The following is a 25,703-nucleotide window of genomic DNA, read 5'->3' as shown; positions in this document are numbered from 1 at the left end:
ACAGGCACAGATGATGCTTTCTTTCATCTTGCTTGGTTAGAAATGGATGCCCATTGATTAAAAAAACTGACTCACCACAAGTGGAATTACTAATTTTAAAAAGTCCCCCTTCCTCTGAACAGATGATTCCAAAGTCTTTGCACAAGCCACAACCAATACAACCACAGGTGATAGCCCTGTAATAATTCCATAGTCTTAACAGAACAAGCAATATTACTTGAATGTGTGCAATAATGTAACTATTGTTTGTGTATAGTGTGTGATAATGTAATTAGTAATAAAAATGTAGACATTACTATAAATTAATAATGTAACAATTAACTATTATCAATGTAAGTATTATCAGATATGGGAAGGGAAGTGTATTTGAGGGTAATGGTATGTACGAGACCTAAATCCTTGTTTTCCAAGCAACAGATACTATCTACAACTGGAAATATCAAGAAACACTAGAAAATGCCTATAATTTAGAAAAAGGGAAACAAACATTAGAAGAAACAGCTGAAAAATGTCAAAAGTAGTTATTCTAGGGACCAATAATCAGGGATGGGGAGGACAAGATCAGAGGTCAGCTGTTTTGCTTTTAAGGCTTACAAAACGATCTGATCTCAAATTAAGTACGTTTAAATTTGACTTTTTCATATCTAGATCAGTGCCCCCAATCCTCTGAGCTCCTGAGAAACACAATCTAAATCATTTTTAGGCGCCTAACAAGGTCACGCTGGGGGTGGCCATAGGGAGAGATGCTGTTAGAGCCTTCCAATCGGTTCACGCACCTAGCGACCCTGTGCACAGCACAGCGGAACCCCGCCTGGTCTTTCTGCGCCATCCTCTCACCTTCTGGCGCTCTATCAAACAAAGCTTCATTTTCATGCCCAATTTTTTGGAAGTGGGTGGCCAGGCCCTTCTCCTAGTCTGCCTCAGTCTGGAAGCTCCGCTGACCTGTCCGCCATGGGTGACCCTGCTGGTATTTGAACTACCGTTGCCACAGCTCTCAGCATCGCAGCAACACGCAGCCGCCACCGGCGGACAACAGCCAGGCGGGCGCTGTGGTTCCCTGACCGGAAACGCACCTGGGGGTGGCGGGGAGAGCCCCTCATCTTAACCTTTAGACCACGGACAGGGAGAGAGAATTCTCTTAGAGCAGAACAGTGGAGGCTCCCTGGTCGGCAGCTACACGCGCATCATACCCAACAAAACCCTCCACCATCGTAACACAAAGCATCACACCTGCGCATCCATCCTCCCCCTCACGGACAGACACCCGCGTCCACACACACATTCACGAGTCGTTCCCAACTGCGCGTGGAAATGAGGCAACGGGCCCGGAAAGCAGGTCCGGGAGCGACCTCAGCCTTCAGCCAATCCTAACGTCCCCTTGGACGTCCCGGGTGAGACCATCTGAGGAAACCCAGGGCACCCGAAGCTCCGCGCCAACACATGCGCCGCGCCGCACCGCGCCGGCCCGCCTGGCGGACTGGGCTGTCTTGCCGCTCCTCCCCGGCGCTGGGGCGGAGCTGACCCCGCCGGGCCCGCCCCGAGCCTGCGTCACCCGAGGTAAGGTCGCCGCTCTCCGCCAGTCGGGAAGGCGTAAGACCAGGAGTCTCCGAGAGAGTCCCGGCTGGCTGCCGTCTGCGCTCGAAGCGGCGCCATGCTCGGCCTCCGAAGCTGCCTGACCAGGGTTCTGGCCGCGCGGACGCTCGCGCCTCAGGTACCGGCGGCGGGGACGCGCCCAGGCCGCGCTTTGGGGGAGGGGCGGAGCGGGCGTCTGCGGGAGCGCGCGGCCCCGCGCATGCGCCCACCCGGCTGGCGCGTCAAACCTGCGAGCGCGGTGCCGCCGCCGGCGTTCTAGCGCGAGTCCCAGAACCCGGGAGGCGGGGACCCCGGGATGCGCAGGAGCTGGAAGGGAGTCGACGGGGGAAGACCCGCTGCCAGTGTCGCCTCCCGGGCGGCTCGCAGACAGCCGTGGACAGAGGGTTTCTGGCCCAGGTGCCAGGCGGCCCTGAGGACACCCCTGCAGCGCCGGCCCCGGCTTCCCTGCCGCCCCGCTCCTGTGCTCGGCGCGCTGGGGCCTGTGCCGCCTGGTGTGGGCTCAACTATCGATTGGTCGCTTGACAAGCCGGCCCCTCCAGACTGGAGGCAGCAGGAGAAAACGTCCACCCGCCGCTGGCGGCAGAACCGGCCTCCCGGCTTTCAACGAAATAGGCAGCTCCCGAGCATTTTGCAGAGAACCTTGAAGAGGAGGCCAGGGTGCGGGCGGTGGAGCAGCTGCCCAGCTGCCCGGTGTCTCCTGCGCTCGGCGCCCAAGCCGGGCGGGTCAGGAACCTCGCAGCAAATATAACAACCTCGTTTAACGTTAGATGAGGAATGTACAGAAATTTTTGTGATTCCGCCTTACTAGCTTATTGTGTGAATCTAACCAAAGATTCTTTTTCCTTTAGGTGTTTAGATTTGTACTCTTTTCTCAAGGGGTAGGATAGGAAGGAGGTTAACTTAGAGACTGTCAGGTGAAGACTAAAGAAGACCCGTTAATGGCGCTTTCACTCGAGATTAGCAATCCTCTTTGTACCACAGAGGTACAAACATGGATTATGAGTCTAATGAGTGTCCCATGTTTCCGGATTCAGAAGTGATTGTAACATAATATTATAAACCCTACCTTCCCAAAATATTTAAATTTGCCCTATCTTTCTTCAGATGTGTTCATCTTTTGCTACGGGCCCCAGACAATACGATGGAACGTTCTATGAATTTCGTACTTATTGCCTTAAACCTTCAAAGATGAATGAGTATATGGAAAAGATTAAGAAAAACATTCATCTTCGGACAGCTCACTCGGAGTTGGTTGGATTCTGGAGTGTAGAATTTGGAGGCAGAATGAATAAAGTGTTTCATATTTGGAAGTATGGTATGATTTTTCCAGTTTAAGTGTTCAGTACTGATTTTCATTCTGTTAAATGTTGTATGACACTTAGCGCTTGGATTTGTATTCCTATAAATATACACAGGTTAAATTAACCTTTGAAAAAGCAAAACAAAAAAATGAAAGAATTCAATGATTACTCTTCCCAGTGGTTTATCTCTAACCACTCCTTGTTCAAATCCTTCTTATCATAAATGGGAAAATGTGGCATCTCATATTTCAAATCATACAATTGTGAACTAGACTTTAATTCTCAGAAAAGTTGTAAAATGTTTTATTGTAAAGATTTGTGAAAAGTTTAAAGCAGTGATTGCAAGAACCCAAGTGGGTTAAGATCATAAAAGGAAAGTGGAATTATTTTTTCTAATTGTTGAAGCTACAGCTGGATATCAAGATTTTAATAGAAACAATTCAAACATATAGGGGCCTTAGGATAGTGGAGGTTGATGGGGATGTTAGTTAAGTTCTAGGCCTCACTCAACTCTGAGATTTAATAATTTTTTATGTTTCGGGAGCTACTTTTGTGTCATTTGTGCACCCCAAGGTTTCAGGGAATTCATTGTCATGCTGCTCTAGGAGAGTGAAATCAAAGGAATCAGAGTTCTCCCCACATTGAAGCTGACCTGCCCCTGGCTTAGTAGACAAAGAAGAGCAGGCTACAGGAATTCCCAGAATGTTTGTTGCTCCAGTGTCTGATCTTTGTGAAGTCCACGTCAGGACTTGATGATAGCCAAAGAACTTTCAATAATTTCATTTATTGTTTGGTCATCAGTGTCCACAGCTAATAGGCATAGAATACTTTAATATTAAAAGTACTCATTCTGTACTTAACATGGCCATAGTTTTGGGGTTTTCGCTGTTGCAATAGAACAGACCCCATTAAAAAACAATTAATGCTGTAATGTGCCACCAGTTGAATCATGTTCCATTAAACAAATTACTAGTAAGGTCCTGATATGACTTACTTAAGCGTTAGGATAGATATTATTCCTTACCCACAGCATAAACCATAGAAAACTCTTTTACCATGACTTTTTTTTTCTTTTGAGGAAGATTAGCCCTGAGCTAACTACTGCCAATCTTCCTCTTTTTGCTGAGGAAGACTGGCCCTGAGCTAACACCCATGCCCATCTTCCTCTGTTTTATACGTGGGATGCCTACCACAGCATGGCTTTTGCCAAGCGGTGCCATGTCCGCACCCAGGATCCCAACCAGCGAACCCCGGGCCACTGAGAAGTGAAACATGCGAACTTAATCGCTGCACCACCAGGCCGGCCCTTTACCATGATTCTTATGAGGCCCTGACAGTAAATATAGTACTAGGCCCATATGTTAATAAATGCTTATACCCTATAAATAAATATAAGTAAATGCTTATAAATAATAAGAATAATTAATATATATTGAGTACTAAATAGGTGCCAAACACTGCTCTAAGCTACTTTCATGCACTAATTCATTTCATCCTCACAACAACCCTGGAGATAGGTGCTATATCATTATCCCCATTTCACAGAGTAGGAAACAGGTGCAGATTCAATAACTTACCTAAGTCACACAACTACCTACCAAGTGGTAGAGCCTATAAAGTCCCCTATCTGACATTAGCATTAGTTGTTTATGTTTCTACTCCCGTTTTAGACCATGAGAAACTTGAGGATAGATGTCACTGATATAACGTAGTGTCCTTATGGGGTCTCAATGAACATTTGCTGAATTGAATGAAATCCCAAAAAGGTATGGGTGATTTTAAGTCAAAGTTTGTATTTCTCTTCCCGTAGATAATTTTGCTCATCGCACTGAAGTTCGGAAAGCCTTGGCCAAAGATAGGGAATGGCAAGAACAGTTTCTCATTCCAAGTTTGGCTCTCATTGATAAACAAGAGTTTGAGATTGCTTACCTGGTGCCATGGAGCAAATTAGAAAAACCTCCAAAAGAAGGTCAGTCCTTCCCTCTTAGCGACTTTCAATTTTGGTGGAGAAAATTCTAAAAATTTTAAACTATACAAACTAAAGTTCTGTAGGAAACAAATAAAATAATCCTTTTTTATAGAGAGAAATATATTGTGATCATAGAGATAAAAATGAATTTGAGCTCTTTGCTCATCATTAAAACAATGAGCATTGTATAATGAAATTTATTTTTTCATTTTGGAAACACTCTTAAAGTTTAGGTATGAAAATACAAAGCTGACATGAGGAGTAAAGGTTGGGAGGTTGGGGATTTGGAGCAGGAAAAACATACATAGGTAGGTGAAAGATAATGTATGAAATTTTGTCCTAGTTTAGTTTTTTTTTTACACAAATTACAGTTAACCTTAAAACATTAAGTCTGTCTTCACTGGTAAGCCTGACTGTTTGGGAGAATGAATTAACTTAAACTGTTAAGCTGTATTGCTGTAGTTTCTTTTTTGTTTTCCTCTTTCTTATTTCTCAGTTTGAGAATAATTACTAACGTTTTGTCTTCTTGCTGATTTCACTTTCTTGCGGACCTAGGGAAATACCTACCTCAACCTAGTTTTAAACAAAGATCAGATCTTAAAAAAACAAACTAATTTAAATTTTATTTTATTTCATCAATAATCTCAACTTTGTAGCGTGTCTTAGATTACAAGAGATTTGAAAAGTCTTATTTGGATCCTCATCCGTCTAGCTCTCCCCTCAGCTTCAGCACTATCTAAATGAACGAAGTGGCTTCTAGAACAGTGTGGAATCTTGTTTCTCTTCCTCTGTGTTGTTCATAATGCTTTAGTAACTTTGTACTTTTTTCCTTTTACTTCTCAAATCTACTTGTCGCCTAATTTCTTTCCCTCTACCTGCCCCACACTTGTGACCAGAAGGTAAAATGCTTTTCAAGTGTTTACCTGGATATTTAGAAATAATAAATACATCTCCCTCAGTTGTTTTGTTTTCTTTTGTTTTTCCCCAAAAAACTCAGACATCACTTTAGGTCCATTGTTTGCTTACTGTTCCTGTTAGAAATGGAGTCCTATGGTGAGGGACAAAAAACTAGACTATTGGGGGTGAGCACGATGCAGTCTATACCGAAACTGATACATAATAATGTTTACCTGAAATTACACAATCTTATAAACCAATATGACATCAATAAAAGAAAAAAAAGAAACAGAGTCCTATGGGGGATATTATATAAACAAAAAAGTACTTGCTCTCAAAACTGGAAAGAGGAAAATATAGGAGGTCAGAAAATACTTTTCTTATTCATTTGTTACCTAAAAGTATAGACTCAGGCAGCTCAAAAATCCTGATCCTATTATAAATTCTCAATATTTGTTTTATTGACAAATTTTATAGACAAAAATTATTTCAGATGATAGCTTAATATAGATTCCTTTATCTTTGTTTTGTATGATAAGCTTAACATCTGACCCTTAAATTTGTACAAGGACTTTCTAAATATAAAAGCAAGGAAAAATAATGCAGAGAATTCCTAAATGTGTATATACATATGATCCTCCAAATCTGTACTTTAGCTTTCCACTAACCTGATTAGAAATTTCTTGAATATCTTTTGTAAAATAATTATTTTTCTCCCTCCTCTAGGAGTCTATGAACTGGCTACTTTTCAGATGAAACCAGGTGGGCCAGCTCTGTGGGGTGAGCCATTTAAAAGGGCAGTTAATGCCCATGTCAATCGAGGCTACTCAAAGCTAGTTGGAGTTTTCCACACAGAATACGGCGCACTCAACAGAGGTACCGCTGTCCATTTCTTCTATGAAATCGTTCGGTATATTGATGATCTAATAAGTTCCTTGGGTCAGTTTGTCTCTCTTTTTCATTATGGCATATATTTTAATTTTTAGTACCAAATTTCTAGGGTTTTTCTAATTTTAAGGGTTGAAAAAACCTGTTTTACATCTTATTTATTTAGAATGTTCACACCTTATGAAGTCTTTTTCGAATACTGAACTATTTTCCATAATACATCAAAATGATAAAATACTGCAGGAGCCTCAAGAAAGTATCTGTTTTTTTCATCTTTTTTTTTCTAAGTAGGCTTTTATTGATTTTCTAAAATAATATTACTTGGGGTGGAGAGATTGTCTCTGAATGAAAAAGTAGTATGTATTTTTACAAATACTAAAAAGATGGACATGCCCAAAGGGAGGAAAATAACATTTCCCACTACTTAGAGATAATACTGTTAATGTTTTGGTCTTTGTCTTACTATGTAATTCATATATATACCAAATATGCTAGAAATAATGCATATGCATGATTAATAATGACTTCCTAACATTCACATACACATCAGACAGATAAGTATACAGACTTTAATTTATCTAAGAAACACTTATTTGGGACATTCTACTCTTCAAGTTGAAAGTTATTGCAGTCAGAATTTCAGATTTTTTTGTGGCAAACTCTAAAAAATGTGTATATGTTTATCTTTAAGGATAAATGACTAAGAATAGCTAATAAAATATTTGAAAGACGCACTATATCCATTTGCCTCCCAAACTTCCCTCCTTGAATGTCCAATGGACATCTCAAACCTAACATATTCAAAGCTGAGCTTCTGATCCTTACCCAGAAATTTAACTTCTATTAATATATCCTAAGAAAATAATCAGACTGTACTGAAAAAGATATTTCAAGTTGGAAAATATATGAAGAGGAGAAAAGTTGTGAAAATTATTAGATGTCTGTCTCACACTATACGCTAAATAAAAATCAAATAGATTATAGATTTCAGTGTAGATAAAAAGTCATAGGATTACTAAAATAAAATATGGGTGAATTTATTTAATAATATGGACGAGAACTAAATTTCCAAGCCAAAAAACAAATGAAGAAATGATGAAGAAAAAAATCAATTGATGATGTTATTATAAAAAAGATCAGTCTGTCTGCATACCCCAAAACACCATAAATGAAATTCAAAAGCAAAAGGAAAAACAAAAACTTATGCAAAGGTAGACATATAGGTGACTACTAAATATATATTAAAGAAGATGCAGATTAAAACAATAATGAGATGCATTTTATCATCTGATAAAAACATAAGTATAGTATTAGATAGGTTGGGAAAAAATAGTACTCTTATACTATGTAGGATTCATATTGGCTTCTCCCCCCAACATTTGGCAATATAAATAAAAAGCCTTAATTTTTTAAAATTGTTTTTGCCAGTAGTCTAGGAAATATGTATAGGTGTGCTCAGTTGTACAGGAAGGGTATAAAATATGTAGTGATAATTTGAATGATGAGGTTAATGTTTATTAAGTCTCTTTTAATTTTCTATAATGAACATATATTAGCTTTTATAAGAAAAAACTACTGAAAATGTGTACATACTTATTAATCTTAAATTCATTCTCAGCATAGGAGGAGAATAGTAATATTCTGAGTATACATCACTACATCATTTCTGGAGGACAGTATATGTACACTCTACATATATAAGTATATTTAAGATACATTCTTTGGTGCTCTCAATTTGAATTTTAGGAGTTTATATTGAGGAAATAATCAGATCCAGACTGCCTGGGTTTGAATCCCAGCTCAACTTACTTACTTTGTGACTTTGAGTGAGTTACTTAACTTCACTGGGCCTTGCATTCCTCATCCGTAAAATGCTGATAATAACCTACCACCTAAAGTTATTGTGAAGACTCAATGAGTTAATACGTGCAAATTACCTTAGAACCAGGCTGGGCACATAGTAAGCACCCAAGAATTGTCAGTAATAGTCAGTAGTAGTTGTTGTCAACATTGTTATTGTTATACATGTAGGTGCTGCTCTAACAAAGTTTCTGTCAACATCGTTTACAATGAGAAAACATTGCATACAATGTGGTGTGACACTATGTATATAATATACTCCTAATACACAAATAGACATATACATCACATTGTGTATCTTATGTAGGTATAAACTATATGTTGTGTGTATATAAATATGTAAACATATAAAAATACATACATACAGGGGCTGGCCCCGTGGCCGAGTGGTTAAGTTTGCGCGCTCCGCTGCAGGCGGTCCAGTGTTTCGTTGGTTCGAATCCTGGGCGCGGACATGGCACTGCTCATCAAACCACGCTGAGGCAGCGTCCCACATGCCACAACTAGAAGGACCCACAACGAAGAATATACAACTATGTACCAGGGGGCTTTGGGGAGAAAAAGGAAAAGAATAAAATCTTTAGAAAAAAAAAAAAAATACATACATACATATGGAAAAGATACACCACAATGGAAAAGTGTTTATTTGACAGTGGTAGGATTAGAAATGATTCCTGCTTTCTCTTTTTATTTATCTCCATTTTCCAAAATTTTAACAGCTAATATGTATGACATTGTAATTATTAAAAATTTTTAAATAATTAAATACAAGAACATTTATTTCAGTATTTGTAGAATATTGCAATATTTGGAATAGTATAAATAATCAACAGTAAGAGGTTGTGATAAAGTGTTGTTATATCCATAAGGAGGAATTCACATAGCCATTAAAAATTAGTGTTACTGCTGTAGAAAATATTCATTGTTCATTTTTTAAAATCTAATACTAAGCATAATATACAGTAACACCCTAATTTGATTTTACACATATTTTTCAAAGGAAATACAGTAAATATTAGTAGAGTTTTTCTCAGGGTGTTTAAGATTATGTTACTTTTAATTTTCTTCTTTGTATCATCCAGATTTCTTGCTGTTTTTAAATAAAATAAAATGTATTAGGAAGTCATGAAAACTGCATGTAGTCTTATTGTGTCTTTATCTGTGTTACTTTCTCCCCCTCTCCAGCCTTCTGTTGTTCCATCTATAAAACCAGTTTGATTATTTATAAATTTCTCTCCCAAATCTCTGACCCCTCTGAAATCTTATCACGAATACACTTAGTTTTACCTGTTTGATACTCAATTCTTATTTAAAGAATAAGACAACATTCTGATTTTCCTGTATCTCTTATTTGAAATAATGCCATAATCTCAGATCCTATTTCTGGTTTATTTCTGCAGTTCACGTTCTTTGGTGGAATGAAAGTGCAGATAGTCGTGCAGCTGGGAGACATGAGTCTCATGAGGATCCCAGAGTTGTGGCGGCAGGTAAGCTATTTCACTAGGCATGAATTATTCTTAGAACAAATTTGATTCAGTCAATAACTTTATATGCCTTCTTATGAAATATTTTTTCCAGTTCGGGAAAGTGTCAATTACCTAGTGTCTCAACAAAATATGCTTCTGATTCCTGCATCATTTTCACCATTGAAATAGTTTTCCACTGAAATACGAAGTACTACATTAACTGCCGTAAGATGTGTCTGCTGAAAGTGCTTAAATTCTCCCGAGAGATTCTCACTGTTATTTGAAGGAGGTGGTAAGTTAATCGCTGTGTCTCTGCATTTTTAAAGTCATCTCTGTCCTTTGTCACTACCACCTCAGGAACTAGTTCTGTTCATTTTCCCCATGGTGTTTTAGTATCTATTATACATTAGAAATAGATGCCATGATTTTGGCTTTTCATTTGTTTCAGAATATCTGTTATTCTCTATTTTGACAACCCTTTGTTTTATAGCACTTTCTTATATTCAAATGATGGTTTTACATTTCTGTGCCTGACAATATTTTAAAATTATTTATATTCAATATCTATCTTTTCATCATGATCATGTCTATTTTTTCTGATGTTTAAAAAAATTTTTTGCCCAGTAAAGTTTATTTTTTGATACCAAATGAGATTCAAAGAATATTAGATCAAATATATTTCTTTATTTTGGGAAAATACAGTGTCACCTGTGTCATCTGTATTGATTATATTTTTGCATTAATTATTAGTAACTCTAATGTGGAAAATAATGTAATTGGGTCTCAGTGTTAAAAAAAACTTCAGAAGACCTGTTTTATATGCTGAAATGTGTTTATTTATAGTTAATTTTTGTCCATTTTGGATCACTATTTAACTGTCTTATACTTGGGGCATCTATCTGTTTTGGAGAAATCTTTATGTTTGTGGAAATGTTTGCTCTAATAAAAGCCTACATATCCATTCTGTTTTTTTCTTTATTTGCGTTTTATATTTATATTTTCTTCTTTGGAGCTTTTACTATGTTGCTGTAGGGTAGTGATACAGTAATAATTTATGAACTTTATTGTAAATGTTAAGTTACATCAAGAAAACTGCATGGTAGTAATCCCAGAGGACAGTTTCTTTAGTACCACCACAAATATGCTAGGATTTTCCTTCAAACACTTTTAATTGTTACTTTAGTTGAGTGCCTCTGTCTTCTAACACTAGGTTTCGTACTTCCAAGCACTCTTGATAGTCAACATTTGCAGCTATATTATTCTACGTTTCTAAAACTTTGTACATATAAAATAGCAAATTATGAATTAGCTAAGGGAAATTTGGAAAACCAAGTACAGTGTGTAAGCCTCCTTGATGCGGGGTCGGTGAGCCGAGGAGTCGAAAGAAAGATTTCTTAGACTCTCAAGATCTGGCAGTAGTGCTCTTTTATTTAGAGAATAGTATAGAATAGCATGGGGACAGGACCCATGGGCAGTCAGAGCTTCTGCTGCCGCTGCTTCTGCTGCCCCCGCTGGCATGGGGACAGAGCCCATGGGCAGGCAGAGCCGCTGCTGCTGCCCCGGCTGGCATGGGGACAGGACCCATAGGCAGGCAGAGCTGGTGTGTGGGGACAGGACCCACGGGCAGTCAGAGCTCCTGCTGCTGCCCCGAGTTGAGGGTTAGGGCTAAATTTAAGGCATAGGTATATGATTCATCTCTTTACAAGACAAAGGAAAGAACATGAAAAAAAGTTAAAATGGTATCAGTGCAGGTGGGGTCTGGTCATTGGGTGATCCCATGACTTTTAGACAAGAATCAAATCAGATTAAGTAAAGGTTAGAAAGGTTAGACGCCACCACCCTAAACCAGTTACATGAGATTGCCAGACAGCAACCAACTTAAGTTCTTGCCTTCCCCATTAAGAGCTTCTAGGGACAAGGTCATCTCTCCTCTTCTTCCTGGTACAGAGAGGGAGGCACCTTTTACAGATAGAGATTTACCTTACAAATGTAAATGTGTCCCAACAAGGGCAAGTTCCATTCCCCAGAGCCTCCTTCCCTGTCCCAGTTTATCGAAAGCAATCAGCCCCAAACAATCCCAATGCCAAAGAGACATATCTTGGGGTGGCCAATTTCAGGTCCCTACAAGGTCATCCCCCCTTCCTTCACAAGTGCAAATGTCTCAAAAGGGCAAGCAAAATTCCAGTCCTCGGAGCCTGCTTCTCATCTGCAGTTTTAAAAGTAACCAGCCTAAAAATCCTCATCATCCTGACAGAAGAAATGTCTCAAGGATTAAGCAGCAACAAAAATCAGAAAGGAAAGGTGAGATGTTGCTCACGTGCAGCCTATACTATTAACAGACAAGAAATGAATCCAGTTAAAAGCTTTGTAATCCACCTATTGTCATGTTTTCTGCTGTGTGTATCTACCATCTTCCCTTCTTTACCTCTTACTCTTTCTTGAACCCAGTCCAGCTAGGCCTACACCCTTATCAGTCCACTGAAGTGACTCTTCTGAAGGTCACCAAGGACTGTCTTAGCAAATTCACTGGTCTTTCACTACCCTGCTCATGTTCTTGGCAGCATTGGACACAACCGGCCACGTCTGCCTTCCTGAAACACTTGATTCTGAGCTTCAATACATGGCATCATACTCAGATTTTCCTCCTCCTCACTGGCCAGTTCCTCGGTGTCCTTTGCTGGCTTCTCTTCTAAATGTGGTAGAGTTTCAGAGCTCAAGAATATGCTCTAGCCTTAGGCTCCCTAGGTAAGCTCATTCAGCCCCAAGGCTGAAGTACCTTATGTGTGCTGATGAGTCACACATTTTTATCTTCTTTCCCGTCATTGCCCCTGAGCTCCAGACTGAGATACCAACTGCCTTATTAACACAACCGTCTACCTAGTTTGGGTCATAAACTGGAAGTCATCTTGATAGTGCTCTTTCCCTCAGTCCCCACATGCAGCCTGTCAGCAGGTCCTGTGGGCTCTGTCTCTAAAATAGATCCTGAATGTTACTCTTCCTCTCTATTTCTGTTGCTACCACCCTCATGCAATCCACCATCTCTTACTTATCCTCCCTACTGTCCTTTCTCCCTGTACAACCAGCATTTTTTTCTGAAACAGAGATTAGATCAAACCACTGCCTTGTTTAAAACTCTCCAGTGGCTGCTCATTGCACTAACAATAAAATCCAGATACCTTAACATGGCCTATGAGGCCCTGTGAGTTCTGGTTCCTGCCTTCTCTGATTCCATCCCCTCCCACCTCAGAGATGTTGGAATGCTCTCCCCTCTTCCCCAGCCTAACAAGCTTTTTCCCACTTGGGGCTTTTACACCAGGTCTTCTTTCTTCCAGGAATGTTCTTCCTTCCCATCTTCAGATGTTGGCTCCTGCTCGAATTATTCAGATCTGAGCTTAAATGTCACTCAGACTCCTCTCCATCATTATCCCATTTCCATGTTTTTCTTCCTAGCACTTACTCCTGTCTGAATTCATTACATTTGTTTGTCCGCACATGCACTGTGATGTGAATATAATTTTTCTAATAAGATTTAAGTTCATTAGAGCAGGAATTCTGTATTCTTCAACACTATATCCCCAGAACCTAGAAAATATCTGATGCACAATAGAGTTCAATAAATATTTGTTAAATGTGTTAAATTATTGCCAAACTGATTTTACAAGGACAATTTTAACTGGTACCCAATTTCACCAGAAAGATTCCTCAGTCACTTACTGGTGGCCTAACTTTGGACAAGTTCCTTATCCTCTGAACCACAGTTTTTACTCGTGTGTCAAATGATACTGCTTACCTCGTAGGGCAGGTGTTAATTGAAGATTAAATGAAGTGCCTAACAACATAGTAAAACACTTGAAAAAAGTGGCTAGTTTTCTCTTAGATTTATTCTCTTGTATCTTATGTATGCATTAGCATTCCAAAGGTTCCAGAGTTTTTTTGAACCTGTAAATGGTTACATAGGCTTTTCTCTAGATAAAATGTTTTGGTCAAGACTCATAGGTAACATATTGTCATCTAAATTAACTGCCTTTTCATTTTTCAGTAGTTTTTTTTCTCCCCCTCGACTGCCATTTTTCACAGTTTTCTTTCATTTCCTTGAAGTCGCTGCAGTGTGGACTTCAAGGGGGCAGCACAGAGTTGTGACGCTGATACTGAGTGGTCAGCCAGGCTCACATGCAAGCCAAGATCCTCCTGCACCCAAATTCAGATCCAACCTCAGCAAAGGACTGCTCACTACGCATCGTCACGCCACTCAGAATGGGTCACAAATAGGACAACGAGTCCACTGTGCTGCTTACTGGGGGCTGTTTGACAGGGGTTCTGCAAGTCCCAAGATAAGCAGATATCGTTTCTGAGACTTTGATTGCTAATTAGCTATGAAAAATAACATCCACATGTCGCATCCTAGCACTACGTAATCTTGGGTGTAGACAGCACAGCACTTTTCACAGGAGAAGGTGAAGCCACCTCCCACATTAGTTTCAGCCTCTTTCTCCTGCTAGCTTTTCTACTTTCCTGGCATGCTCACCCTTGCCACAGTGCCCAACACCTTGCCAGAACACTTGCCACAATGTGTCCTTGTAGTTTTGGTTGAATAAACAAAAGAGAAACCAAGGGTGCCATTGTAGCTTCCTCAATACCAACTGAGGAATGAGGTTTTGATTAAACGGGGTTAGCTATGGAGTATCTTCAGAGGTCTCCACAGCTTCATAATCATTAAGCAGAATAAGTTTATCTAAAAACCTCTTAAACTTACTTTATATCAGTTTCTGTCTTAACTGAATCATGAAAGTGCAAAAACACCCTTTCTTTTACTTCCAAGCAGCCCCCTCAGTTCTCTTTTGTAATTAACAGGACATTTAGCCGTTTCTAAAATTTCTACTTTTGAGCCAAATAGCTTCCTCTCCACAAGCAGACATTTCTTATTCTTGTAATGGCTTTATAACACTTTAACAGTAGGTGGTGCTACGAATGCACGAAAATAAATGTGTACAGACCCATAGAACTGTCACAGCTTTATTTCGTGACCTATTACAACATGGAAATATGCCTTTAATACTTCATATAAAGTTATTGACAATACAAATTTTTTTCTTTTTTTCCTTTTCATGAAAATGATTTAACTTAGAAATCTATTGTGAAACTTTTGTCTAGTTTTGCAATTCTCAGATATTCCAGTGCAAAAATAGATCCCATTACAGACAGCATAAAGTGCTTGGAATGAAGGGCCATGATAAAGAAAAAGCACAAAAACATAGCTTCATCCTAGGGTACAAGAAGGGAAAATAGAATACTTAACCTTTATGGAAATATAAACAGTCTATAAAAAAGGATGCAACAATTTTGAATTAGCAACGTTATTATACTACTATATTATTACTAGTAAATAGTAACAAGGGTACAAATTAATATCTCAATATCAAAGTGGTTCAATATGATATGACACATGGCTCTTTGGAGAAAACTTTACCTGATATATACAACCACAAGAAGAAAACAGACAAATCCCTTTAGTCAATGATCACTATACAGCGAATGAATGATGTGCAACATTTAATGGTCACAATGCTTATGCTTTCAGTACAGACAGTGAAATACAGTAGTTTGAGGTTTGGTGGTTTGTTTTTGTAACAATGAACTGTGCTGGGCATTTATGTATAGAGAGCTTTGTTAATGTTTTCTTTTGTATTTTTCATATTCACAGTTGTTAATAAGGTTTCCAGAGTGTCCAAAAGAAGCAAAGGCAGGAATCTCTGAACACTTTTTTTGAGAATTTTTGAAACTCACATAGTTACATTTCTACAGGGATTATGTAGAAAATTTTACTTGATTGAGTATAGAGCTGGTAAAAATTTCTACTATAATTAGGAAAATTTAAAAGATTACTATTTGGATAGTCTAAAAGGTAACAATATTAATGAAGTAGATGTGTAACTGTAGATTGCTTCTAGCTTCAGAAGAGTTTCTGGGGCTGATGCAGTGGTGCAGTGGTTAAGTTTGCATGCTCCATTTTGGCGGCCCAGGGTTCACAGGTTCGGATCCCAGGACCTACACACCACTCGTGAAAGTCATACTGTGACCTACACACCGCTTGGGAAAGTCACACTGTGGCAGAGTCCCACATACAAAAGAGAGGAGGACTGGCACAGACATTAGCTCAGGGCTAACCTTCCTCAAGCAAAAAGAGGAAGCTTAGCAACAGATGTTAGCTCAGGGCCAATTCTCCTCACCAAAAAGAAAAGAAAAAGGTTAAATCTGTATTGAAGAGTTGTATTTTTTTAAAAATAGTTCACAGTGCCTTTTGATTTTTTTAAAATATGGCCTTTAAAGCAAGGAGCTGCTCAAAGAGTTAATACAATAGAGAATTAAAACATGATTCTAGGGAAATGGGAAGACAGAAGTTTGATTTTGAAAAGAATATTAAACAAGGAGAAACTAAATTATCCTATGAATTTTATATCATTAAAGATAGCATAACATATAATGATCTCATGCCAGTAGTTATTGGAAATATGCCTTCATTATTTGTTTATCATTTTGGAAAACAGTATTGGCATTAATTTCTAAAAGTCATTTTCTTTTTCCAAGCAACAAGTTACATGATAATGTTCTGGAAATTTTAAAAGAATATAGATTAATTTGAAATAGATTTGAAATCTTACACCTTTAGAGTTAATATTTAAATTTTAGAAAAAGAAGAAATTAGTAATGATATGGAAAAATTGCTTGAACTTTACCCAAACACTAGTTCTCTTGTATTTCTGTTGTGTAAGACAGATGACATTAAGCATCAGTGAAATAATATTTTTTTTTAAATTTACTGACTTAAAAAGAATAAGACTGGATTAGACAAGTCTGAAATATACTTAATGTGGGGCATTTGCCATTTTTATTGAAGAGATGAACAATCTGAGACTGTCAGAATGGGATGTTAAGATGTTCAAAGCCAATTATTTGAAGGCACTAAATACCACAAGCACAAGTTATGTTCAGCAAGTTTTGAAGCTAGCTGTGTTCTCTGTAAAGTATTCATTGTTTAGTCTCATGACCCTTATGACATTTGAACTTCCTTGGCTTTTGCATTGTTGCTCTTTTCAAAAAGTGGGCTGCCCAGTATTCTTTCAGCAGTCTCCCACAACCACAACAAAACAACCAGTTAGCTGAATAACATAGCACAGGAAATCTACTGAGACTTAATTTCTCCCCACTCCATCCATCCATACTTACTCATTCAGCTATAACATACACTAAAAGACAGCTGATTAATGAACTGAAATTAAAAGTATTTTACATGATCTTAAAGAAATTCAAATATAATGTTGTCATGAGATCTTGACCATCACACTGTTTTCTGGTCAGTAGGCACTAGTCAGACGATCCAACTGCAAACTTAGATGAGAAAATAAAGCTAGTGATGCAATACTCCTCTACACCACAGGGTTTCACAAAGAGGCCATTCTAAGTTTCCGAAGTCACTGACAGAACTTAAAATTCCAAATAACATTAAAAGTACAAAGACTTTTGTTAAAATACAACTCTATCTCTTCATATTCTAGATTAATTTAAAAAGTCAGAAATAATACATGTGTGTCAAACAACAAGATCTTGAGATGCGGTGTACCGTAGTAGACAATCAGAACAAAGGACACAGGCCTCCCTTGGTTTGAACGTGCCATCTCTCTCATCCCATGCCCTGGGCTCTGCAGCTTGCAGCCCCACCAATGCGGCTGCTGATTCTTTGCTTCTTACCAAGAGGTAAGTATATTTAAAGAGTCCCAGAAAGACGACCCTGGAGACCCATGGCTCCAAGCAAGGGACGACATAACAATGGAAGCAAACTTCGTTTGTCTAGAGCCACCCAGTTTGCATGTTACCACCACCAGAGCAGCTCACCAAAGTGGGAATCAAAGCAGGACCTTCTCCACATATGGCACCATTTTGTCACCTGATATTTAAGGATGTTGATAGACTCTGAGCAGAGCAGCTTTCACGAAAGTGTGCATGACACACCATGGTGCTTCAGGCTTTCTAAGCAACTTGGCACTAGTAATTCTGGTGCACTCATTGCCAGCAATGGATGTGTCACCGGGAAACCAGTCTCTTGGCATGGCATGGCTTGATGAATGAGGATGTGCATGCCTTATGATTTTGAAAAATAATCACTGGCCATGATTACTTGATGAATTATTGTTGCAACCTCAGTGAGAATACAAAGGAACAAAAAAGTATTTCAAACCCATATGTCCACTGGGTTCCATACTAGAGTTTCACATAGGTAATAAACTAAATTCAAGTCTTTTTCACTCGAGAGCCATACAAAACATAGGCTACAAAGGCACTGCCCCTGTAATGGAATTTTGTTTTCATTGCATTGAATTGCATTGCATTGAATAGTATCAGTACAGTATCCAGTTTACTTCTTCCCACAAAAACATCCAGCTCTTTCCTCTGGAACACTTCACATGGTGCAAAGGAAGGGCTGGCTCCTCCTTTCTGTCAGCCACTTTGCATGAACAGTATTCTTCATACATAACTTTCTTTCACTTTCTCATCCTGCAGAAAAGATGTCAGAAGTGCAACATCCACGACTGTCTGGTTTTTGTGTAATGACAGGTCTTTTAAGTGGTCGTCATCACTTTGGTCCTTGGCAAAGTTTACAAATACCTGTCAAAAGAAAGAGGGACCTTTATAAATACCTCTCAACTTGCTCGCTCTTTCTAGCTGCATTTTTCTACATGTGGAAATAGATCAAGTAAGAGAATAGAAGATTGCAAACATAGATGAACTAGGAAACTGTGTGTGACAGGAAGAGGGTAATACTTGAAAGAGCATGAACCATTTAAAAACTGACCTTCTACATTGCCCCTCATATCAACTGCGCAAGCATCTATTTACTTTGACTCATACAGGCTTGATTAAAGGGGAGAGAGTAGAAAACTAGCATTTACCGAATACCTAAGTGCCAGGACTTGTTTGGTACTTGATGTTATCTGATTTAAATGGAAAAGAACACCTGGAAAAATGCCTGGCCCATGGTAGGTACTCAGCAAATGGTAGTTAGTATGAATATTACAATCTATTCTCACAATAACTCTATAAAGTAGATAGCATCATCTCTTTTCAGATTCAGAGAGGTTTAGTAAAAAGCACAGCTAGTAGAATACCACCAGCAATTCAAGCTCAGATGGGGTAAACTGCTCTAGGGCCCATTATGGGGGTAGAGGAGAGAGGGCAGGAATCATTGCTCTGAAAAGTAAATCTGCTTCTCACACTCAAAGCTTACTTGGTCAAGTGTTGTCTGAGAAACAGAGTAGTCTTCTATGTGGAGTCGCTTTTTGCTCTGGGAAAGGATGCTGAATATCCTGGCCAGAGAAGATAGTGAAGATGGAAGCTGGTACTGGAGCATGTTCCGGTGCTTCTCTTTGAGGACGCTTCCTGGAAAGGCGAGTCCAAAGAACTCCTGGACAGGCTTCAGATCAGGGTTGGACCCTGCTATCCGTACAACTATAGTATAACCATCCCCAAACCTGAAAGCAGAAAAAAAGAATCCAAATGGAAGATCCTCAGGAAACATCTCAAAAGAATATTTAACCCTGAGAACCCAATTGGTGTCATGGAAAAGGAAAGTCTCTGACAGAGCCAGAAACAAGTATCTGACAAAAGGAACTAGTTTTCATTTACTGAATACCTGTTCTGTGTGAGGTGCGAGACCAAGCGCCCAGACGTGTGATTTCACTTAATCCTCACCTGGACCTATGAAGTCTGACTGACGTTACAGAGAAACTGAGCCCAGGGAGTTCGTCACCTGCCCTGGCACAGAGCTCATCTGTGGAAGGGCCAGCATGTGGACTCCTTTGTTTTCCACTCCAAAGCCTGCACTATAACCACACCAATGTGTGTAAATCTTTCCATTTCATCTATGTAACAAAGCTACAAAGTAGATATTCCCAGGACACTGACTCTCAGGGAGGTTAAGTTACATGTCCAAAGGGCACACAACCAGGAGAAAGTAAAGATAGAATTTGAACACGGCTATTTGACTTCAGAGCCCTCATTCTTTCTACTATACCATTTTTCTCAGTTCATTTCCCTTTATTTTAGAGCCACCATTTATACACTCACAAAAAAATAAATACAAGCTTTCTCAGTAGGTGCTATCCCAAAGCAATTATTTTTGTTACCTATTTTTCAGATGTTGGACGCTGCCAAGACACCTGAACCTCCCATTGACCATAATTGCCATCCTAGTGCAAAGCGCTTCACACTCTTCCATACTGTGGGGAAACAGAACGAGGTTTTAGTTTGAGAGAGATGTTCCGACAACCATCAGAACATCACCATGACATCTGGCATTTCAAAGAAATAGATTCCCAGGTTCCTAGGGCATCATTGCATCCTGTTAGAAATACATGAAGATGTAGGGATAACACTGCAGTGCTGTTTACAATTGTGAAAAACATCGGCAATGATCCAAGTGTCTACAGAAAGAGAAACAGTGCTGCTACCACAGAGAGCTATAAGAAATGATGACACATCTAAATCTACTGACTTGGAATAACAGTCACAATACATTGTGAAGTGAAGAAGAGCAGTGTACATACTAAGCTTGCATTTTTGCTTGTAAAAACATACACACACTTGTGTGTAGATTTTTATAGGAAAACTCTGCAAAGATATATCATCCAATGGTAGTAATGGCTGTCTCCTAGTGATGCAATTTCAGGTGATTATAATTGTTTTTCTCCTTGCCTTTCTTTATTTTCTGATTTTTACACAATGGTCATATATACTACTTGGGAAACGTAAAAATAGACAACACAGAAGTGAAGACAAGTCTTCTCTACCAACCTATGAGATGTAAGCACTACTGATCTCCCTTCCTTGACAATACTTAGGGCACAATTCCACAGGAATCGCCGCGCTTTGGGATCCATGCCTGTGGTCGGTTCATCCTGTAATCAGAATAAAATAAGTTCTATTATTTGCTGAAAAAACACCAAATATTTGTTTTTAAATGCAGAAACATCTTTGAAATAGCCTAAATTTTAACTTACCATTCTAGTTATTTCTTGATGGGCCAAAGAACCAGACCTTACATACAAAAATAAGTTTCATATTTGTTTGTAACTTTTATAAATGTGTCATTGAAGTAGAAAACTCAAATAATATTTTATGAAATTAAATTTCTCCAAATAAACAGAAAGGGAAGGGGAAAAGCCATTTACTTTCATTCATCTTTTCACGACTGACAAGTATATACTAAAAATTATTTTTGTCTCAAATCTCTACTGAAGTCAGTATAAGGTTTGGGTAAAATTCCTATTCTTCTTATTTTATTTTACCTCACTCCAGCTCATCTTAGAGAAACAAATTCCAGATCCAAATGGTCTGGATAACTTAAAGCCTCAACCCAAGGCTTCTTCCTGTAATAACTTCAATGTTCTTCTCCACAGAAGACAAAGGGTCAAGCAAGGGCCAGTGTCCAGTCTAACCTTCTGGTTTCCATCTATCTGTATGTAAGGAACTATGACTCAGGCACAACCTTAGGGATCTTGAAGCTGTGTCCACACACTCCATCCTCAGGGGACAAACACATAGATGGTCAGAAAGAATGTTCCAGAGAAAGGTCAGATCACATATCCAGCCTCAGCCACACTTGTCAGGGTTCTCTATGCCAGAAAAACAAAGTCCCTGGAGTACCTCTCTTTTGGAGCATCTGAGGGTGTGGCAGAGCCTCCCCAGTATGTGTCAAGGAGAGAAACAAGAAAGCTTCCCTCTGGTTCTCTGAGGCTGCTCTGCTGGTCCTGGCTGGGGGAAGAGGGCTTGCCATTGCCAGCCAGTCGTGCAACATCCCTGGACATACAGACTGTACAAGAGTAATGTTTTCCATTCACAGTTACACTCACCAGAAACACCACAGGAGGCCCACCAATCAGAGCCATGGCTGTTGAGAGCTTGCGCTTGTTGCCTCCACTATAGTTACCGGCATATTTTTCTCCATACTTCACAAGGCCTAGTTTCCGAATTGCCCACTCACCAACCTAGAGTGATTAAAAAACACCTTGACTTTTGTGTGGTTTGGTAATTGCTGTGCTTTCTTACACTTATATGAAAACTCTCTCACTGGTCCAGATTCTGTAATCATAACCTGGCCCGTGCCAAGGAGCCAAAAGCAGAGGGAAGGGATTCGTGTGTGTGGGAGCAGCACTCTCTCTCCCCCTCCAGCATGTGCCCATCCACCCATCCCCATCCCACCACCATCACGGATTCCCACCCTGAAAGCAGGTGCAGAGAGCCAGCATTTCATAGTGCTGCATCCATGAGGAAAAATAGCCTGAAGCCAATGGTCACGTGTGAAAGTTAAAGTCATAAGGTATACTGATAGGATGCCAAGGGAGGCAGGCTGGCTTTCTGGTGCCCACAGTACCTTGCCAACTTCTTTCTCTGGGACTCCTCTCAAGAGAGCAAAGAACTCCACATGTTCTCTTCCAGTCAGTAGCTCTGTGATGGCATCAAATTGAGGACAATAGCCCATGTTCTGATGAACTTCGTGGATGTTTGATAAGATACTGCAAAGAAAAACAAAACTGGTCAGGGTTTAAGCATTTAGAGATACTCTGATGAGACAGTCTTGCTGAATGTTCCTATAAAGCACACTTGTGCATGACAAAAATACCAGTGAGCCCACTTGCTGCAGCTTGAAGGAACAGCCATTCTGCCCCCAGGATGCCAGCCCCTCCTGGCAGTCAAAGCTCCTGCCTCTATCCTGCCCAGTCCTTGCCCTGGCTCCCCCAACACCTCAATCTGCAGATTCAGTCCCATTTCAAAATCCCCAAGTCCATTCCAACCACAGCACCATCTCTACAACAACCTCGGTCACACACTCCTGGGGCCTTAACACTAACTCTCCATCCCAGACTTGACTCTGTGGCCCAATCATATGTACCAAGCTCCTTGTTGCTCCAAAGTCTCCATGACCATTCAGACCCAGAGAAGGCCCAGAAACCCTAGGTGTGACCCCCCTCTGCTTTCTGCTGCCCATAGAATGACTCAGCCACAGCATGCTCCAGACCCCTTGGTCCTGCTAAATAGCCAAGCCAGCTACTCTCCTGTTTCCTGGATCATAGATCCTCTGAGAATCTAGTGACAAGAAAAAGCTATACGTTTAGACAGAATTTTACATATATTGGTGGGGGCAGATTTTAGGTCCTATGAAGCCAATCTCAGGTTAAGAATCCTTGATGTGGGAAATGCTCAGTGTCATATCCAGTCTGATGGCTACACTTTAGCCACCTCTGGACAGCCCTGAGTTTGGCCTTTCAGCAGTACTCACACCTCTCTGCATTGCTAGTTAGTACTCCCAGGTCCAGCCTTTTCCAAAATTATGACTGAGATGCCCAAAGACACCGTGCCTGGCCCTCACAGCTACAATGCCCAAGCCACCACTTACAATAAGTCACTGTGACAAACCTGAGTTCAGGCCAGTTATTGCTACCATTACTATAAGCCCCAGGATCCTCATACTAGGAACAAGCCTGGGGAAGCAGGTGTGTAGCCCTAGGCCTGCCATTCCAGAACTTCTGTTCTCTTAAATACACTCTTTACACTGCCACTGATAAAACTGGTATGAGACAGAGGAGATCCATGAGTACATTAAGTTCTTTGCTCTTTTCAATTTTATTGGCTAGCAGCCTTGTCAACTGGTTTCAAATTGTGAGTCGTCACCCTCTAGTGGGTTGTGAAATAAATTTAGTGGGTCACGACCAGCATTTTTTAATGACATGGTATAGAGTAGAATAAGAAATATCACAGTGCACTACAAGTAGTAAGAGTAGTATTGTTTTATGAAACTTTTATTTAACTTACATGTGTGCATGTTCATGTGTTTTTATGTATTTATGGGTTGAGAGGTAAATGTATTTGCTATTATGGGTCACAGTCAGAAAGGTCTGAAAGCCACCGCCTTATACCATTTCTCCATGTAAAAAGCCCAGAGAAGCCGTACATACTTAGAGTGCTCACGGGTAACGTTGGCTAACAGGTCTCTAAAGTGGAGCTGCACCCAAAGATCAGACTGCTTAGTGACCTGTGCCTTCTCAGATAATGGCTTGATGGTGGCCTCATCAAGTGGTACACCCTTCAGAGAGGGCAATTTCACAAGTACCTACCCTTTTACCTTGTAGGAACTTTCCCTGAGGAAATAATCAAAGATGAATCCAAGGACATATTTACATAGTGAAAAATAGAAACTAATAAATGTCCAACAGAAGGAACGGACTAAATAAATGAGAGGTACGTGTATATAGGGGAATTTTATGCAGCAATGTGAAATTCTACATCTCAGAATATATAACTCTGGGAAATATAATATGCTCATTAACAATAAAAACTAATTTAAAAATCTAGATACAGTATGATCTCAATTTTATAATACATTTATATGTATATATAAAATAGATTTGGAGAAGTGGGATTATGGATGTTTTTATTTTTCTTCTTCACACTTTATTTCAACATTTTTATAAACTATACAGTACTGTTATAATCAGAAAAATAACAATATATTTATTCAAATAAAGTAAGAAAAAGTCTTTGTGGCAAAATACAGACAACTTCTTTTCTCACCTATTTTTGTTAAGGAAAGCATCTCCCCTGGTAACAGTGGTATCTCCAGTTAACATCTTGAAAGTTGATGATTTCCCAGCCCCATTAACTCCCAGAAGTCCAAAGCACTGAAAAAGATTGAGTAAGTTGTGTAAGCAAACTACTACAAGTCTGAATATAAATGATCCTTATAAAAGCGTCATCTCAGCTTAGTCTTTATATGACATGATCCTAAAACATCGTTCTTAAATATCACAGAAGAGTCAAATATTTTTTTGGTTTTAAGAACTCATGTAGATATTTAAACACATATTTGATGATGAGATCATTTTAAGGGTGAGCATATTTGTAAATATTATCTGAGTCATCAGGTTGAGGCCAAAGTTAACGTGTAAAGCAGTCATGGAAGCCAACTCGTCACATTCACCCTCTAATCTTGCTACAGGGCATAAAAGAACACAAACATGAATGAGAAAGGAGAAAATCTATTTTTTAAAATCTATTTGAATTTCATCGTCATCTTGAACAGATCACAAAATCATGTTATGGATGTGCATGCTTTTCTTAAATTGCCTGAGATTATCCAAAATCGTTCTCTTCTGAGAAATGGGGTCCCCATCCTCTCAATGACTAATTGCTCCACATAGACGTAAATAAAGAAGCCTTTAAAAACCATTTTTACCCTCACAGACATTATTGTTGGATTGGTAGAGACAGTCTGAATTACTAGGGACAAACAGTGTAGACACAGTGCCTTTACCTCGCCAGGAGGAATGCCAACACAAATCCTGTCAACAGCAGGCTTCCTCTTCCTTCTGTACACCTGCAGCAAATGAAAGGCAAAAAGTCATGAGCTGCGGTGACTCACAGCCATCCCAAGCAACGGTGGAAGAGGGAATTATAACCCAAACACAACACAAAATAAGACCCATGGATAAAACGAAGTCGCATATTTGATGTGCTAAGAGCCTTGGTCTATCTCTGTGGCAAGTGGCTTCTGAATGACTCTGAGGCTCAAAATAAAAGCGAACTTCTTTTTGTTTTTAATCTAATATCAACATTTAAAAAAAAATTGTCATTAATATCTACATAATTTTTCAATTAATGTACAAAGATATTGTAGATAGT

At 39.5% G+C, this 25,703-nt stretch overlaps 2 protein-coding genes across 5 annotated transcripts in view; one reads left to right on the top strand and one right to left on the bottom strand.

The window, feature by feature from the left end:
* The first annotated feature begins 1,452 nt into the window (after positions 1 to 1,452).
* Positions 1,453 to 10,935, top strand: LOC106830493 (protein NipSnap homolog 3A-like). The gene is made up of 6 exons (XM_014840062.3): positions 1,453 to 1,711; positions 2,698 to 2,908; positions 4,705 to 4,863; positions 6,487 to 6,636; positions 9,909 to 9,995; positions 10,087 to 10,935. The coding sequence occupies exons 1-6, from the start codon at positions 1,652 to 1,654 to the stop codon at positions 10,161 to 10,163; spliced, it is 744 nt and encodes a 247-aa protein (XP_014695548.1). The 5' UTR covers positions 1,453 to 1,651; the 3' UTR covers positions 10,164 to 10,935.
* Positions 10,936 to 14,971: 4,036 nt separating this feature from the next.
* Positions 14,972 to 25,703, bottom strand: part of ABCA1 (ATP binding cassette subfamily A member 1) — a 131,751-nt gene continuing 121,019 nt past the window's right edge. For all 4 annotated transcript variants that reach the window (XM_014840064.3, XM_070519100.1, XM_070519098.1 and 1 more), the window contains exons 43-50: positions 25,336 to 25,398; positions 24,597 to 24,703; positions 22,399 to 22,540; positions 21,878 to 22,012; positions 20,820 to 20,923; positions 20,153 to 20,245; positions 19,255 to 19,498; positions 14,972 to 18,635 (exon numbers count right to left, since the gene is read on the bottom strand). In XM_014840064.3, the coding sequence (XP_014695550.1) occupies positions 18,495 to 18,635; positions 19,255 to 19,498; positions 20,153 to 20,245; positions 20,820 to 20,923; positions 21,878 to 22,012; positions 22,399 to 22,540; positions 24,597 to 24,703; positions 25,336 to 25,398 (1,029 nt within the window). In that variant the 3' untranslated portion in view covers positions 14,972 to 18,494. The remainder of the gene's footprint in view (positions 18,636 to 19,254; positions 19,499 to 20,152; positions 20,246 to 20,819; positions 20,924 to 21,877; positions 22,013 to 22,398; positions 22,541 to 24,596; positions 24,704 to 25,335; positions 25,399 to 25,703) is intronic.

This window comes from Equus asinus, chromosome 10 (assembly GCF_041296235.1).
Source record: "Equus asinus isolate D_3611 breed Donkey chromosome 10, EquAss-T2T_v2, whole genome shotgun sequence".
NCBI classification, from domain to species: Eukaryota; Metazoa; Chordata; class Mammalia; order Perissodactyla; family Equidae; genus Equus; species Equus asinus.
The sequence above is the reverse complement of the archived record's forward strand: the minus strand, read 5'-3'. Positions and strand labels throughout refer to the sequence as shown.